This window comes from Diadema setosum, chromosome 2, assembly GCF_964275005.1.
Source record: "Diadema setosum chromosome 2, eeDiaSeto1, whole genome shotgun sequence".
Classification (NCBI taxonomy): domain Eukaryota; kingdom Metazoa; phylum Echinodermata; class Echinoidea; order Diadematoida; family Diadematidae; genus Diadema; species Diadema setosum.
In genome coordinates this window covers 26549276-26562410 of record NC_092686.1, presented here as the reverse complement: position 1 = coordinate 26562410, position 13135 = coordinate 26549276, and the positions used below count along the sequence as shown (strand labels likewise).

General features: G+C 39.4%; 1 protein-coding gene across 1 annotated transcript in view; it reads left to right on the top strand.

The window, feature by feature from the left end:
• LOC140243708 (uncharacterized) overlaps window positions 1-13135 on the top strand; it is a 55580-nt gene that overhangs the window by 18203 nt on the left and 24242 nt on the right. Inside the window, exons 15-28 of the mRNA XM_072323372.1 lie at window positions 512-649; window positions 819-933; window positions 1323-1439; window positions 1942-2142; window positions 3149-3346; window positions 3931-4068; window positions 5191-5337; window positions 6228-6287; window positions 7938-8186; window positions 9637-9785; window positions 10589-10754; window positions 11399-11496; window positions 11901-12104; window positions 12615-12836. Coding sequence (XP_072179473.1) covers window positions 512-649; window positions 819-933; window positions 1323-1439; window positions 1942-2142; window positions 3149-3346; window positions 3931-4068; window positions 5191-5337; window positions 6228-6287; window positions 7938-8186; window positions 9637-9785; window positions 10589-10754; window positions 11399-11496; window positions 11901-12104; window positions 12615-12836 — 2202 coding nt within the window. The remainder of the gene's footprint in view (window positions 1-511; window positions 650-818; window positions 934-1322; window positions 1440-1941; window positions 2143-3148; window positions 3347-3930; window positions 4069-5190; window positions 5338-6227; window positions 6288-7937; window positions 8187-9636; window positions 9786-10588; window positions 10755-11398; window positions 11497-11900; window positions 12105-12614; window positions 12837-13135) is intronic.

The following is a 13135-nucleotide window of genomic DNA, read 5'->3' as shown; positions in this document are numbered from 1 at the left end:
ATCTATCCTTTTTGAGCAAAGTTCAACAGTAGTATGCTGGAAATATATGCTGGTAGACATTTTCTGAGAATAACAGAAAATGTCCATGCTGAGATCTTTGCCCACATCTTTCATGGATAGATGAATGAGAGATGAATTATGAGGAAATGACACAAAAATGAAATGGCTTTAGCAATGGGATTCATGCAGTCATGCATTTATTAGCTTTTTGATATTTTGATGCTGTGCAATGAATGCACAAATGAATGGTTGCCTGTTCCCATACCTCATAAGAACTACCATTGGTATTATTATTATTTTTTTTTATTTTTATTTTTATGGCAGCCCAAGGAATGGGCCATATTGTCCAATAAGCACTGAGTGTAATTGTGTGTGGAGATACATGAATGATGGTATACATTTGTCTTCTGTATGCATTTCTATAGAGAACGCAGAGAAATAAGGATGCTTTTTCACATGGAAGAATGTTTAGTGATGTAATTGTCACATTGATTTTCTTTTCACCAACCAGACTCTCAGAAGCTGAGTTCATGGAGTTCTCTGACATTGAGAACCATGACGATTTCTACACCATCGACGAAGGAAGGGTGCATGTGCAGGATCAGAGAGGTTACTTTGTTGTCTATGACAGCGCCAAGCGTGACTTTGAGTGAGTCAAATCATAATGTGTAACGTTGTTGGATATTAATCCACCTCATGCAATAGAAACTTATTGTTAGTGCATACACTGTATGAAAATACTATACAAAAAACAACTACTTACGTCTTCTTTGTCAAATTTCTCAACTGTCTTATAACTGTTTCTTAATTGTGTCTAGTGAACTGGAAAAAGATCTTCTCCTGATTGCAACCCACTACTTGGAGAAGGATCGAGAGAACAGGACGCGCCATGGCCAGGGAGGAATATCTCAGATTAGTTCATCAAGAAGACAGGTAAACAATTAGAATAGCCAAATGACTTATTGTGAGCAAAGGCAATGTCCAATCTTGGTGATGGATTGGATAATAAGAATATGAGTTAGTCAAAGTTTGGCAATTGAACTGACTGTCATAGAGAGTCATTTTGTTCTCGCCTTGCAACATGCATTCCATGACTGGATTCAGTCTCTACGTAATTGTCTGTACCAGTTCTGTATCATGTAACCTTAAACTATCCTTCCTGTTGTAAACACATTGTAGTCTACAATGGCACTTTCAAAGGTTTTGATCAACTTAGCCATGATAACAAAGGTATGGTGCCAATGAATAAAGTTGGGAACTGGGTTCTGCAGTTTATTTGATGAGTGACTTACCTTACATGCCATTTATGATTTCTTTTGCAGAAGCAATCAAGTGATGATGTGGACATTCCCAGCTTTGGTCACTCCCTTGTTGACCGATTTGCTATCCTACTGGACCTGTGGACAAATGAGGCAGAGTTCTTGGAGAACAAGAGACAGGTAAGGATTGTAGCAGCTAAACTTTCTAATATTTTTTGTTTTCTAGTCAATTTTCCCTTTTCCCCTGCTGCTCTGTTTATTCAACGATTCATACAAAAGTACAGAAGCCAAAAGTTACCAGTGATTTAAATTAAATCTGTTACTTGTCAGTCAAATGTACATAGCAATTTGAATTGAAACATGGAAATGCCTCTGAATGAGTTGTATGTCTTGGAAGCAGCACAGTGATACATGAATAGAATCTGCTGGTTATTTCTAAAGAAATAACTCATCTTATGATCACTATGTAGAGTCTGTACAATTGTCTCACAAGTCCCTTGGCTTTTCGCATGTCCTGTATATTTTTTTGTAATAAGTTACTTTCAGCACGCGGGCAGGCAATATCATGCAATTGCATATAGTATAATGTATTTATTCTTGCCACACATTCCTACCTAGTATATACCCATATGTGTACATATATGTAAGTCAGTATAATATGTACTCCTATTTGTTGTTTCAGCTGCTCGATGTCTACCTGGAGGCCTATCACAATGTGTTTGACATGCATGAAAAGCGCCTCCTAGCCCAGGAGATGGCCAACGTCATGGGGCGGCGCCCTCGCTTTGACTTCCAGGCCAAGTACTTTGTGCAGACGTACCGTATGGAGTCTCGCTGCCTCAAGCTTCACTGCAGCATCGTCAAGTCTGTGTCTGATAAACAGGTGAGGAATGATGCTGTGCTTTCCTTTAACTGCATGAAAGCCCTGTAGCAAAGTGTACTGGCTCAAGCTCGATCTTGCATGTATTGCCATTTAATATATATTTTAACATATGCCATGGTCATTAAATGTAGATGTTGTTTGCACAAAGGAATGATGCTGTGCTTTCCTTTAATTGCATGAAAGCCCTGTAGCAAAGTGTACTAGCTCAAGCTCGATCTTGCATGTATTGCCATTTAATATATATTTTAACATATGCCATGGTCATTAAATGTAGATGTTGTTTGCATGGCTTCTATGTAGAATTTTCATCATCATCTTGTGATATGGTAGGCTATCAAACAAGGAGAGTGTATAGAGTGTCAGTTCATAAAATATGTTCAGAAACTGTTTTTTAGCAAAACAAAACAGAAAAAAGGGAAAAAGAGGAATATGTGTATATACTAGGTTCGTACATTGTATATACTGATCTTCTCATATGCCTGGTACATAACAAGATATTACAGTGCTCATTGTGACATCATTCTTATTGCTGCTGTTACCGTGCCCATGAGAAGAGGATCTGTCTTTTCTGGAAATATTGGTATGCATGAATTTTAGGGTTAATATATTGTTTATGGCAAACTGCAGAGCAAAGTCTGGATCTGTATGCATAGCCTGTTAGCCGCATGCAATTTAATACTGCTGCTAGGGTATGATGAGATTATCATGTAGAAACTTTCTACCAAAGCACTGCTGAGCAGGGACAGCACTTCAGTGATAAAAGTTGTGTCCTACGTACAAAATTATTTTACACTTTTGATTTCAAACTACTCCAAAACAACTCATCCTTGTGAATCATGTCAGCCAGTCAAGTGTCTTGGTCTACCCTTTCAATGTATTGGAAGCAAATTCCAAATGGTGGAGGATGAATTTTGAGACCTTCTGAGACCTACGTTTTACCTTTAAATGACCTGTAAAATGACAAAGTGAGTATTTTCCCCATCATGTTGTGCTCTGACCTTCACAGATTGATGACCAGAGGGAGTACATCAAGAGAGTGACCAGGGAGGGCAACCAGTTCGGCTTGCCCCATGCCATCATCCAGAAACAGCCCATCGCCATCAACCTCAGCCGCCCCGCCCTCAAGCACGTCTTCCTCCTGGAGTTCCACCCCTCCCTGGCGCTCATCAGCCGCATTCCACAAGCTGTGCGCTATGCATATGATGTAAGCCCCAGTTCCCTTTATCAGTATAATACACATGTCCAGAACATATACTGTACGTGTATAAGCTGTTATTTTCATGTACAGATATTTCCGCAAATTAGGAGGTCACAAACATTTTTGTGATATGTTGCTTTGGCAAATTGACACCAACACTCTCTCAATTGCATTGTTACCCTAGCGCATGGCGACAATTTCACATATAATGTATTGTTAAATTCACGATCCAACTGTGATTTGCAAAATTTGTGAAAATTAAAACCTATTGTAAAAATATCAGCTTGTACAGTAAGTACAACACCAAACATCAGCTCCTATGTAGAAGAGTTAGAAATGAATAGATTAGCATTAGATTCATCTTGAACATGAACTCTATTCATCCTGTGCTTGTTATTTTTTACTCAATCAACTTTTAATGGCATCTTATATAATTTTATACCTTTTTTTTTTCATGAGGCATTGCCTTCTAATGAGTTCTTGCCCCAGATAAAGTATTGATACTCGAGTATTAAATGTATAACTTCTTGCTTTCTTATGTTGGCCATGAAACCATCTGCACTGTTTGCATTTTCCATGCGCTCTTCCAGGAGCTGTATTTCTACCACAACCCGCCCTCCGTCACCACAGCCATCGCCATGGAGAGGAGGTTGTGGGAGGTGGTGCAGAGAGAGTGGGACAACCTCACCCCCATGGGACATAGCTTCAGTGGACAAATTCAGAGAGATGTGAGTTCAATTATTTGATAATGTCAGAACACAAAGCATATAAAAAGAAACAGTGAACATTGACATCTTGTCAACCATTGTGTTGCCAGTCTTCTTTTCCCATCTTAAATGAATACGTAGCTGTCACTATGATCCATTCTAATCATTTTGCTTCTCGATGCTCTATGCATCCTCTTCTTCCAAAAAGTCTTTCAGATGTAATGCAATTATCTTGCTCTCTATGTATGCACTTTATCATCATTGTTTAGTGTACATTATCCCCAGATTGAGATGGGATAAGAGTGACGAATGAGATTGAAGATGAGCTGCTCAAATTTTTGGACAGAATATTGTCAAATTCATTAGTTAAAGAATGTTCAATTATTTGATAATGTCAGAACACAAAGCATATAAAAAGAAACAGTGAACATTGACATCTTGTCAACCATTGTGTTGCCAGTCTTCTTTTCCCATCTTAAATGAATACGTAGCTGTCACTATGATCCATTCTAATCATTTTGCTTCTCGATGCTCTATGCATCCTCTTCTTCCAAAAAGTCTTTCAGATGTAATGCAATTATCTTGCTCTTTATTTATGCACTTTATCATGTTTAGTGTACATTATCCCCAGATTGAGATGGGATAAGAGTGGCGAATGAGATTGAAGATGAGCTGCTCAAATTTTTGGACAGAATATTGTCAGATTCATTAGTTAAAGAATGTTGTAGTAAGTCTTAGTAATCAATGACTAGGTTTATTTGGCTATACAGGTACATATAGAGGATATATGTAATGCCCCTTACCATTCTGTCTGAGTACTCAAAAGGCACAAAAAAAATTCCTCACACTGCACAAAGAGAAAAAGAAAACAAATAAAAGGGAAGAAAGAAAGAATGAATTTATCAGGTAATCATATGCTTAATGAAATACATGTGCTTTCAGCACTGTCTTAGGAGACATAATAATAGTTGTGATAATAATTGCCGAGAAGGCAGTTCAGTACAGTGCAAAGTCTGATTACACATCCCTGAGAGATTAAAATAGTTCATAAATATGCAAGCATATACCCTGAAAAAAAAAATGAAAAGGTGATACACATACATCGTCTGATCATCTAAATGTAACCATCCTTTCCCTCTCCAGTTATTCTCTGATCTGTTCATTGAGGACCCCTTGTTGGTCGGGGAGCTAGGAGCTACCAGGATGGCTGCCAAGGAGGCAGCTGCTGGTAGGCGGACCGCCAAGGAGAAGCAGGCTGACAATCTTAAGATCTGGCTTGAACTCATGGAGGTCAGTCATATTACCACAAGTTTCTGCAGGGAGCCATGTGAAATTCATATCAGAGATGATGTTACATGGTCAGACTGCTCTGTTCTTTGTGGAGGGAAAGAGTAATGATAATAAAAACATGCAGCATGTAAAATGCAAAATACAACCTGGTAGTATTAACTGATATGATGGTTAGAAAAATTCGTAGCAACAATGAAGCAAGATAAATCGACATAATGTTACCATCCTCCCTACTTGTTTTTGCTTTGTTTTTATATTTTTGCTTTATTTTTGCTTGTCATAGTGATGTTTCATGCATCATCCTAGCCTTTTTATGCCTTTTATACTTTAGAAACTTCATGCAGATTTTTATCTTTTGTAGAATGTGAATATGTGTTATTCTCTTTTTGTTTGTATAAAGTAGTAAATTAGTGAAGTGTGACATGAGTTAAATTGAAAAGTAGCTCACCTTTAATTTTGTAAAATTATAGAGGTCTAATATTTAGATTTACTTTTGCTCATGCTCATCATGTGAGTGACACACAAAACTATATCATGTAGCAAAATTACCTAAACTCTGATGAATATATACAAATTTGTGCATTATTCAAAAGTAGTTTATACTTGTGGAATTCAGGAATGTGATATTGGAGAATTGCCCTTGTAACTGGGCCGATGATTTGACTATGAAAACCCAGTCGGGATGTGGAAGTAGGACCTTTGATAACACTAAAAGTGACCCCTACCATCTCTTGTAGAGTCCCTTGCTTGCTTGGTCTTGAACTTGACAGCTTGCTGTGATGGATGCGATTATGTGTTGGAGCAGGATAGATAGATAATAGATATAAATATTGATGTATGCATCTCAAACACAGCATTTAATGGGGGAAGTATGTTCGTTTTGCTTTCAGGTTGTTAGCCTACGGCATCGTCTTCTGGAGGTGGCCTGTGACACAGAGGTCCTCTCTGAGGTAACTCATCACTTGACCTTAATTCTAAATGCCTCAAATTTCTAATCATGTTTTATTTTCTTTTGGATTGGGGAGGGGTTGGGACTTGGAGAAGAGAGGGGAGATTTGGGAGAGAGATAACAGCTTAGTTCTATTATCTTGTAGGTGATGTGTAAGAACAGATGTTAAACTATGTATAAATTTGGTGTCCTGTAGTTGTTTTTTCTCAGCACACAACTTTTGTCACTATTATACAAATGATGCACAGGATAGAGTGCGTTAGTGGAGATGTAGGAGCTGCATCTCCACTAACGCCACGAAATAATCCTGTGCATCATTTGTTTTATAAAATGGGTCGAAAACTAACAGCATTTTTCTTGTACCTTTGTGGATCAAGATGTCCGAAGATGTTTGTCCCAAACATTTACGCACGTCGCACTCGGAAATCCCGCACACATATAAGTACTGTACGTATAAGAGTATATGTACGCCACACATGTTATGCACACAAGAAAGGCCGGCCGGCAGCCCGAACTAGAAGTTGTTTACAGGATTGACAGTGCGTATAGTAGCGCGCGACGCACTTGTAACAACTGATTGAATGCGCACTGCGAGTGCAAACATTGTGACGTCGGCCGTGCATGTTAGTGAGAAATTAATACAAGCACACGTGACTCATTTCAGCGCTTCCAATTGGCTACATTCTTGAACCCATTTTATAAATGCCATTACTGCATAATCAAACAGTTGTGATTCTTCTTCTGTCTGTCCATAACTATGAAAGTAATTTGATTTGATTGATCTGGAAACAATAGATAATACTGTCATGACCAACTGTTATTTGTTGATTGTAAATAAATCATTTACACTCACTATTTGCATCACTGACAAGCCAGGTGGCAAACCTGTACTGAAGGATATTTGATGAGGATATCTGAGACTCAGTCCTGGCACGTAGTTGAGCTTTAAAGCTCAATTATTGATGAGTTCATAAACTGATTTTGTGCACTGAATCTATGCCCAAAGCAACATAAGAATATATGGGGAGAGAAAGGTTTCATTGCAATGAATGACTAAGATACAAGTGTTAGTGTAGTGTACATGCAAAGCACAACCAAAAAGATGCAACAAAGACAATTTGCATCAAAATTTAACTCCTACAGGTAGACGAAAAGAAATCCTGTCTGTTTAAAGTTGTCATTTTGATGCATAAGATTAAGTTATGAATTTCACTCTATCAAATTACGTGTAATAGTAATGTTAGACGTACACGGCACAGGTACAACATTCCTTTACGCATAGAGTATAAAGGGTAGAGTATAAAGGTAGAGTAGAGCGTAGAGTATAAAGGTTCTCCAAAAGTGTTAGCTAGCCAGTGTAATTTGACATTGATATTTTTTACCGTCAAAAAAGGTGCTGAAAACTGCTTATCCAATAGTAGAGAGCCAGTGGAATGAGTAGAGTCAAAAGTGGGCCTGAGCTTTTGATCCTAACAGAATCTGTATTAGAGGCAAAATGACTAACATAAAGAGTATGCAGACACATACTGGACTACAGACAACATAACATGCACTTCCTGGGGAGGGCTAGGGGCATAGAACAAAGAAAACAAAAGGGGTAATTAACAGAATCAAATTTAACACCACATTCCAACTCCTCACTTGTACGCAGCTATACCGGGAGCAGGCATCCGAGATGGGCTTTGAGGAGTTCCACATGTTCATGCGCTGCGTCCAGTTTGAGTTTGCCACCCACAAGCCTGATGCAGACCAGCCACCGCCCCTCTTCATGACGGCTCTGCAGGAGGACGATGCCAACCTTGACCGCTACACCCCTGCCCACCTCTTCCTGGCCATACAGGAGCTGGATGAGAAGCATGTGGGGATGTTCAGCTTCCGCAGCAAGGACGGCTGTCTCAAGGTTAGCAGGGTCTCATTTCATAAACTAGAAAAGCTCTCGGGAGAGCGCAGACCTCAGTCAAGCAGATCATTTTCACCCATAATACCCATATGCTAAGTATGACCCTCATTTCCCAATTATAAAGAATCCTTTCTAATGCCACCACCTTAGATTCCTGCTGCACCATGAGTGCTTGCGCAGTGTGTGTATGCGCAACTCAATACTGTGCGGCTTGAATTCCCTTGTTGGTCATATTTCCCCAATGATAAAGAATCTTTTAAAAATCAAATTTAAAAATTCCTTGATCCAGTCTGTGATGCAGATCACTGTCAGAATCAAATCATCTGTCCCTTGTGTCATTATTAACTTTTCCTGAAAATCTCATCTGAATCCATTTATAACTTTGAAGTTATTTTTCAAACAAACAAACCAATGCCGACAAAAATGATAGCCTCTTTGGCAGAGGTAAAAATGTTATGATGGCAATTTTTTTGCTAGAATAGCTACTTTTTGTTACATCAGCTGATCAGGAAGCAGAATTTATGTCATAACCATGATGATGCTTAAAGGGACTGTACAGTACTGGTTGAGGTGGGGATTCATGTTTTGAGCATTCCTAAGTGAGATAATGAAAAGACTTATGAAATATGAAAGAGCATGTAATTTTAAGAAGGATTCAACGTTTATTTGATGAAAATTGGTTTTCAAATGGTTGAGATATCCAAAAAAGTGCTAATAATAAAAGGCGACATGCCACAACTTTATAAGGATCTCTTTGTTTCACCTTGTTTTTGGATATCTCGGCCATTTCAAAACCGATTTTCATCGAATAAACTTTTGATACCCCTTAGAACTGCATGCTCTTTGACATCTCATAAAGAGGTTTCTGAATATCTCGCAAAACGTTAAAAGCTAAATCCTCACCTCGACCAGAACTGTACACACCCTTTAACTGGCTTTGCGGCAAGTGGTAATATCACATCAACTTTTAATGAAATGGGGCCCAGGAGATGAATTCTCAGGCTCTGGGTGGGGTGTGATTCATTCTGATGGTGTGGAATCCGCTTTTGCTCCATGCAACATATTGTCGAGGTTTTCATGGAAATTTAGTCTCACACTATGACTCTGAGAAGAGTCTATTCCATTCCAGTGGTGACAGGTTAATTAAGGCTGCAGAATATTTCTTGTGGTGTAGGTACAGTCAAACCTGTCTACAGTGGCCACCCAAGTGAGACAAAAAAAAAGTGGCTGTTATAGACAGGGTCATAAACATGGCTTTTTCTTCGCAGGGAAATTTTCAGTGGCCGTATATGGCAGGTTGCCGCTATAGACAGGTGGCTGTAATTAGGCAGGTTTAACTGTGGTCCATGCTCGATGTTTAATATGACTTTTGGCAGTAACAATGGATCCTATCAGCAACAATTCACACTTGATATGTAATCACCTCCACCCCTTGTCTCACCAATGACAGCTTTTGAAGGCCAATGGTCAGGAGAACCTGAGGGTCATCCTGATGGCCCAGGTGGTCCACAAGAATGCGCTGATGGCGGCCGTGCAGCAGGGCAGCGTCTGCTCCTACTTCAAGGAGTTCGACACCGAAAACGACACCTCCAGGCCGAGGTAAACAACAGCCCCACATTTTGAAGCATGGAGCATGAGAGCGGTTTACTGCACAGTCTGTCGAACATTATCGCCAATATAGTTTGAGTGATATGCCAGTCGAGAGCATTCTTTGAATTCATTCTGTAATGCTATGGAGACCATGCAGAGGCATAAGTAACCTAGAAAGTTTTTCCTGTAGATTGCTTTTGACATGATACATGATACTTCAATTCAAAATTATCCTTATTTTGTTGTTTGTTGCTGTCAGCATAGACCAAGATATATTCTCCATAATCATTTTTAGGGTTGTCACAACAATCTTCTGACCTTTGGTTAAAAACAAACCTGTCCTGAGGTTTAGTGTTGTTTGCTCTGTGCTCAAGTGTCAATCAATGGTGTTCCTGGAAGACACCATTGAATACTTTGTAGTTCAGATTTATTTTAGGATTCTGTCAAAAATCATGTTTGCATGGATCTGAACATCTGTTCATTAATATTTGATGTGTGTGTGTTTTGAATGTATGTGTGTGTGATGGGAGCAAATTGTATAGGCAATTAAAACACAAAATATGAAAAAAAAAAAATGAAGACTTCTGTTGTCCAAGAAGTAGTTCTCATATTAATATGTTTATCTTTTCTTTTATCCTTTGATTGAATGTAGACCGAGTATATGAATGTTATAGGACATGCATATCATATTAGTCTTGCTCACATTATTTTGTCACAACATATACCATGTGTGCACAAAAATATCTGCCCATGCAGTGTCAAGGATGTGTTGTAGATGTAAAGTCTGTGAATTCTCTTTTAACCAGCGAGAGCAAGTCTCCAGTAGAGCCCACGAAATCTCCCCGCCACCAGGAGAGACGTAAGTCCAGCGCAACGGGTGTCTCCACGCAGTCTGTGATATTTGCCGCTAAGCTCATCACAAATATGGAGCGGCACAAGAGGTCGCAAGAGGCTTTCGTCTCTCTCCAGCTTGAGAAGGTAGGATTGTCAGGGGCAGCAAACCTGCACAAAGATTTATAGTTGTACAATGTTGGTGAAAGAAGTGTAACGTTGAGACTCTTTATCCTTTCCTGTACAATGGTTTTAACTGATGCACTTATCTGAAATACCTGTAATGCAGTCAAAACTGTCTACCTCAACATGATAGGTCAAGAGAAGACAAATAAGAGATAATCATCGCAGACATGGTGTGATTAAAGAGGAAAATGAGTTGGTAGTTCAAGCTTTTCCTGTTTTGTGAGATGTAAAGTTTCATTGCAAACAGTTATTAAATTGTGATGTTTTGAAAGACTCTTGCAAGAATCATTGGCAATCATGGACTACCACACTACAGTATTGCAATAGCAGCCCCAAGAATTAGAAAGAGAGTAAAATTCTATTCATTCTTTAATGATTCTTCATGTCTACTGGAGGCTTGAACATCTCTGTCTGAAAATGATTTAAAAGATGAATTAGGGCAGAGGGGAAGAGTGTGTGTATCAATCTTACCTAGAGCATTATTTCTTTTTTATATCAGAGGTGTAACCAAAGCTTTGCGATTAGCACTAGGTGAAGTCATTTCAGTTATTGTGATCATCTGAGTTAATTTTTCATATGCACACTTTGTCACTGTTTCACGTTAGACTCCATCGAGGGATGTCATGTTGAATGACTTCTTGACTAAGAAAGCAAGCATGGGAACCATCATGAAGAACCCAGACGAAGTGGAAAAACTCAAGAGGTATGGAAGTCCTTCTGTGTGTCTTGGCTCTATCACACTTAAGTCCTCCACAGTGTTGTTGTCTAAAGTTGGAAGACACAGCTTCAGTGATTGTTTATATCATTTTCATTTTGAAATACCATTTTGCTTGAAACACAAGGTAGAAAGATAATGCTGAAGTATTCTACTCTGGCATCGACCTAATTTGTAGTAAACGTGTGAGATAACAGATTGTGTCTTGTACATCTGGTGCGCACAAATATAGAAAAGGACAATTTCTGCCCAAGTAAATCAAAAATTTCCTTAATTTCAAGAATATGCTTTTAAAGTTAACATTTAAGTGTGAGCAGTGATGTGTGTCATCTCTGCTTACTTGCTGCTGTCATAATTCTGACAATTCTGATGTTCCATCTGTCATCATCCAGGGAGCTGATAGTCAAGTTCTGCCAGCGGTTCATGCGTCGGGTGTCTCAGTACTCCCTGCGGGGTCAGATCGTCGCCTACCTCAACAGCATCAGTGCCCTCCTGGAGGAATTCAAATCAGTCAAGAGCGCCCACTTTGTTTGCGGCCTGCCCAATGAGAAGAAGACACCCAACGATGATGTCAAGGGGCTTGAAACCAATCCTAGGTTAGGATTCCATGCCATCTGATTTGTGTATTAAGATACCCCAAATGCTTTTTTTTTTTTTTTTGGGGGGGGGGAGATGTACAGAAAGATGTCAAGATGTACTGTGAATTGTAAGTGATTCCTGGAGCCATTGACTCACCACTGCAAATTGTTGTAAAATACTGAATAACATAGTTCAGTCAGTTCCATCATATTGGCAGCTTATTTGATTGATTATATGGAATATCTTTTTAATATGGTTTTGAAAAAAAAAAATGAAATCTCAGCAATTAAAACAAAAAATGCATGAAGAGATATGATTGCTTGCATTGATGTGTCCAGCGTTTGACTAAGCAGCTATTTTCATGCCGCAAAAATGGCCGTCGGCTCCAATTGGTGAAAATTTCATGCAGTGAAAATATTGTGTTTTACATTAACCACATTTCTTACTTGTTACTGCTTCTTATTTGCACTGATCTCCCACTGCTCATACAATTTTGCCCCACCCACTGTCACCCACACATCATGCAGGGAGCTGAAGAAACGCCCAAGACGCCTCCTCTCCCCCGACGGCTCCACCCTCCTCAACCTCTGGTTCCTGCCCCACCACACCGAGGCTCTGGCCATGTTCAAGTCCCTGGACGACGAAGCCTGTGTGAGGGCGCTCTCCACCTCGCTGCGCATCATCTCAGCCCTGCATGACATTCTCCAGTACCTGTGTGCACATTCCAAGCTTGGCAGCTCCCAAGCAAGGTTTGTGTTAATCTTTTTGTTTCTGACTCAAAGCCCAGGGTGGTTCACACTGTGTAATTTCAGCATGCTGCATTGAAAAAGCTCTTATTGTTGTTCATGAATCTATGTGGGCAAGGTCTCTTGTTTGTTTGGCCCAGGGTCCATGCCCTCACCTGGAAGCTCTAGGGTTCTGGATTCTCTCCTGTGCTATGAGTGTATCTTAGTCTTACTGTTAAACACTGAATTTGATTCAGTTCAATTCAATTCAATTCAATCCAATCCAATCCAATCCAATCCAGTTCAATCCAATCCAATCCAAT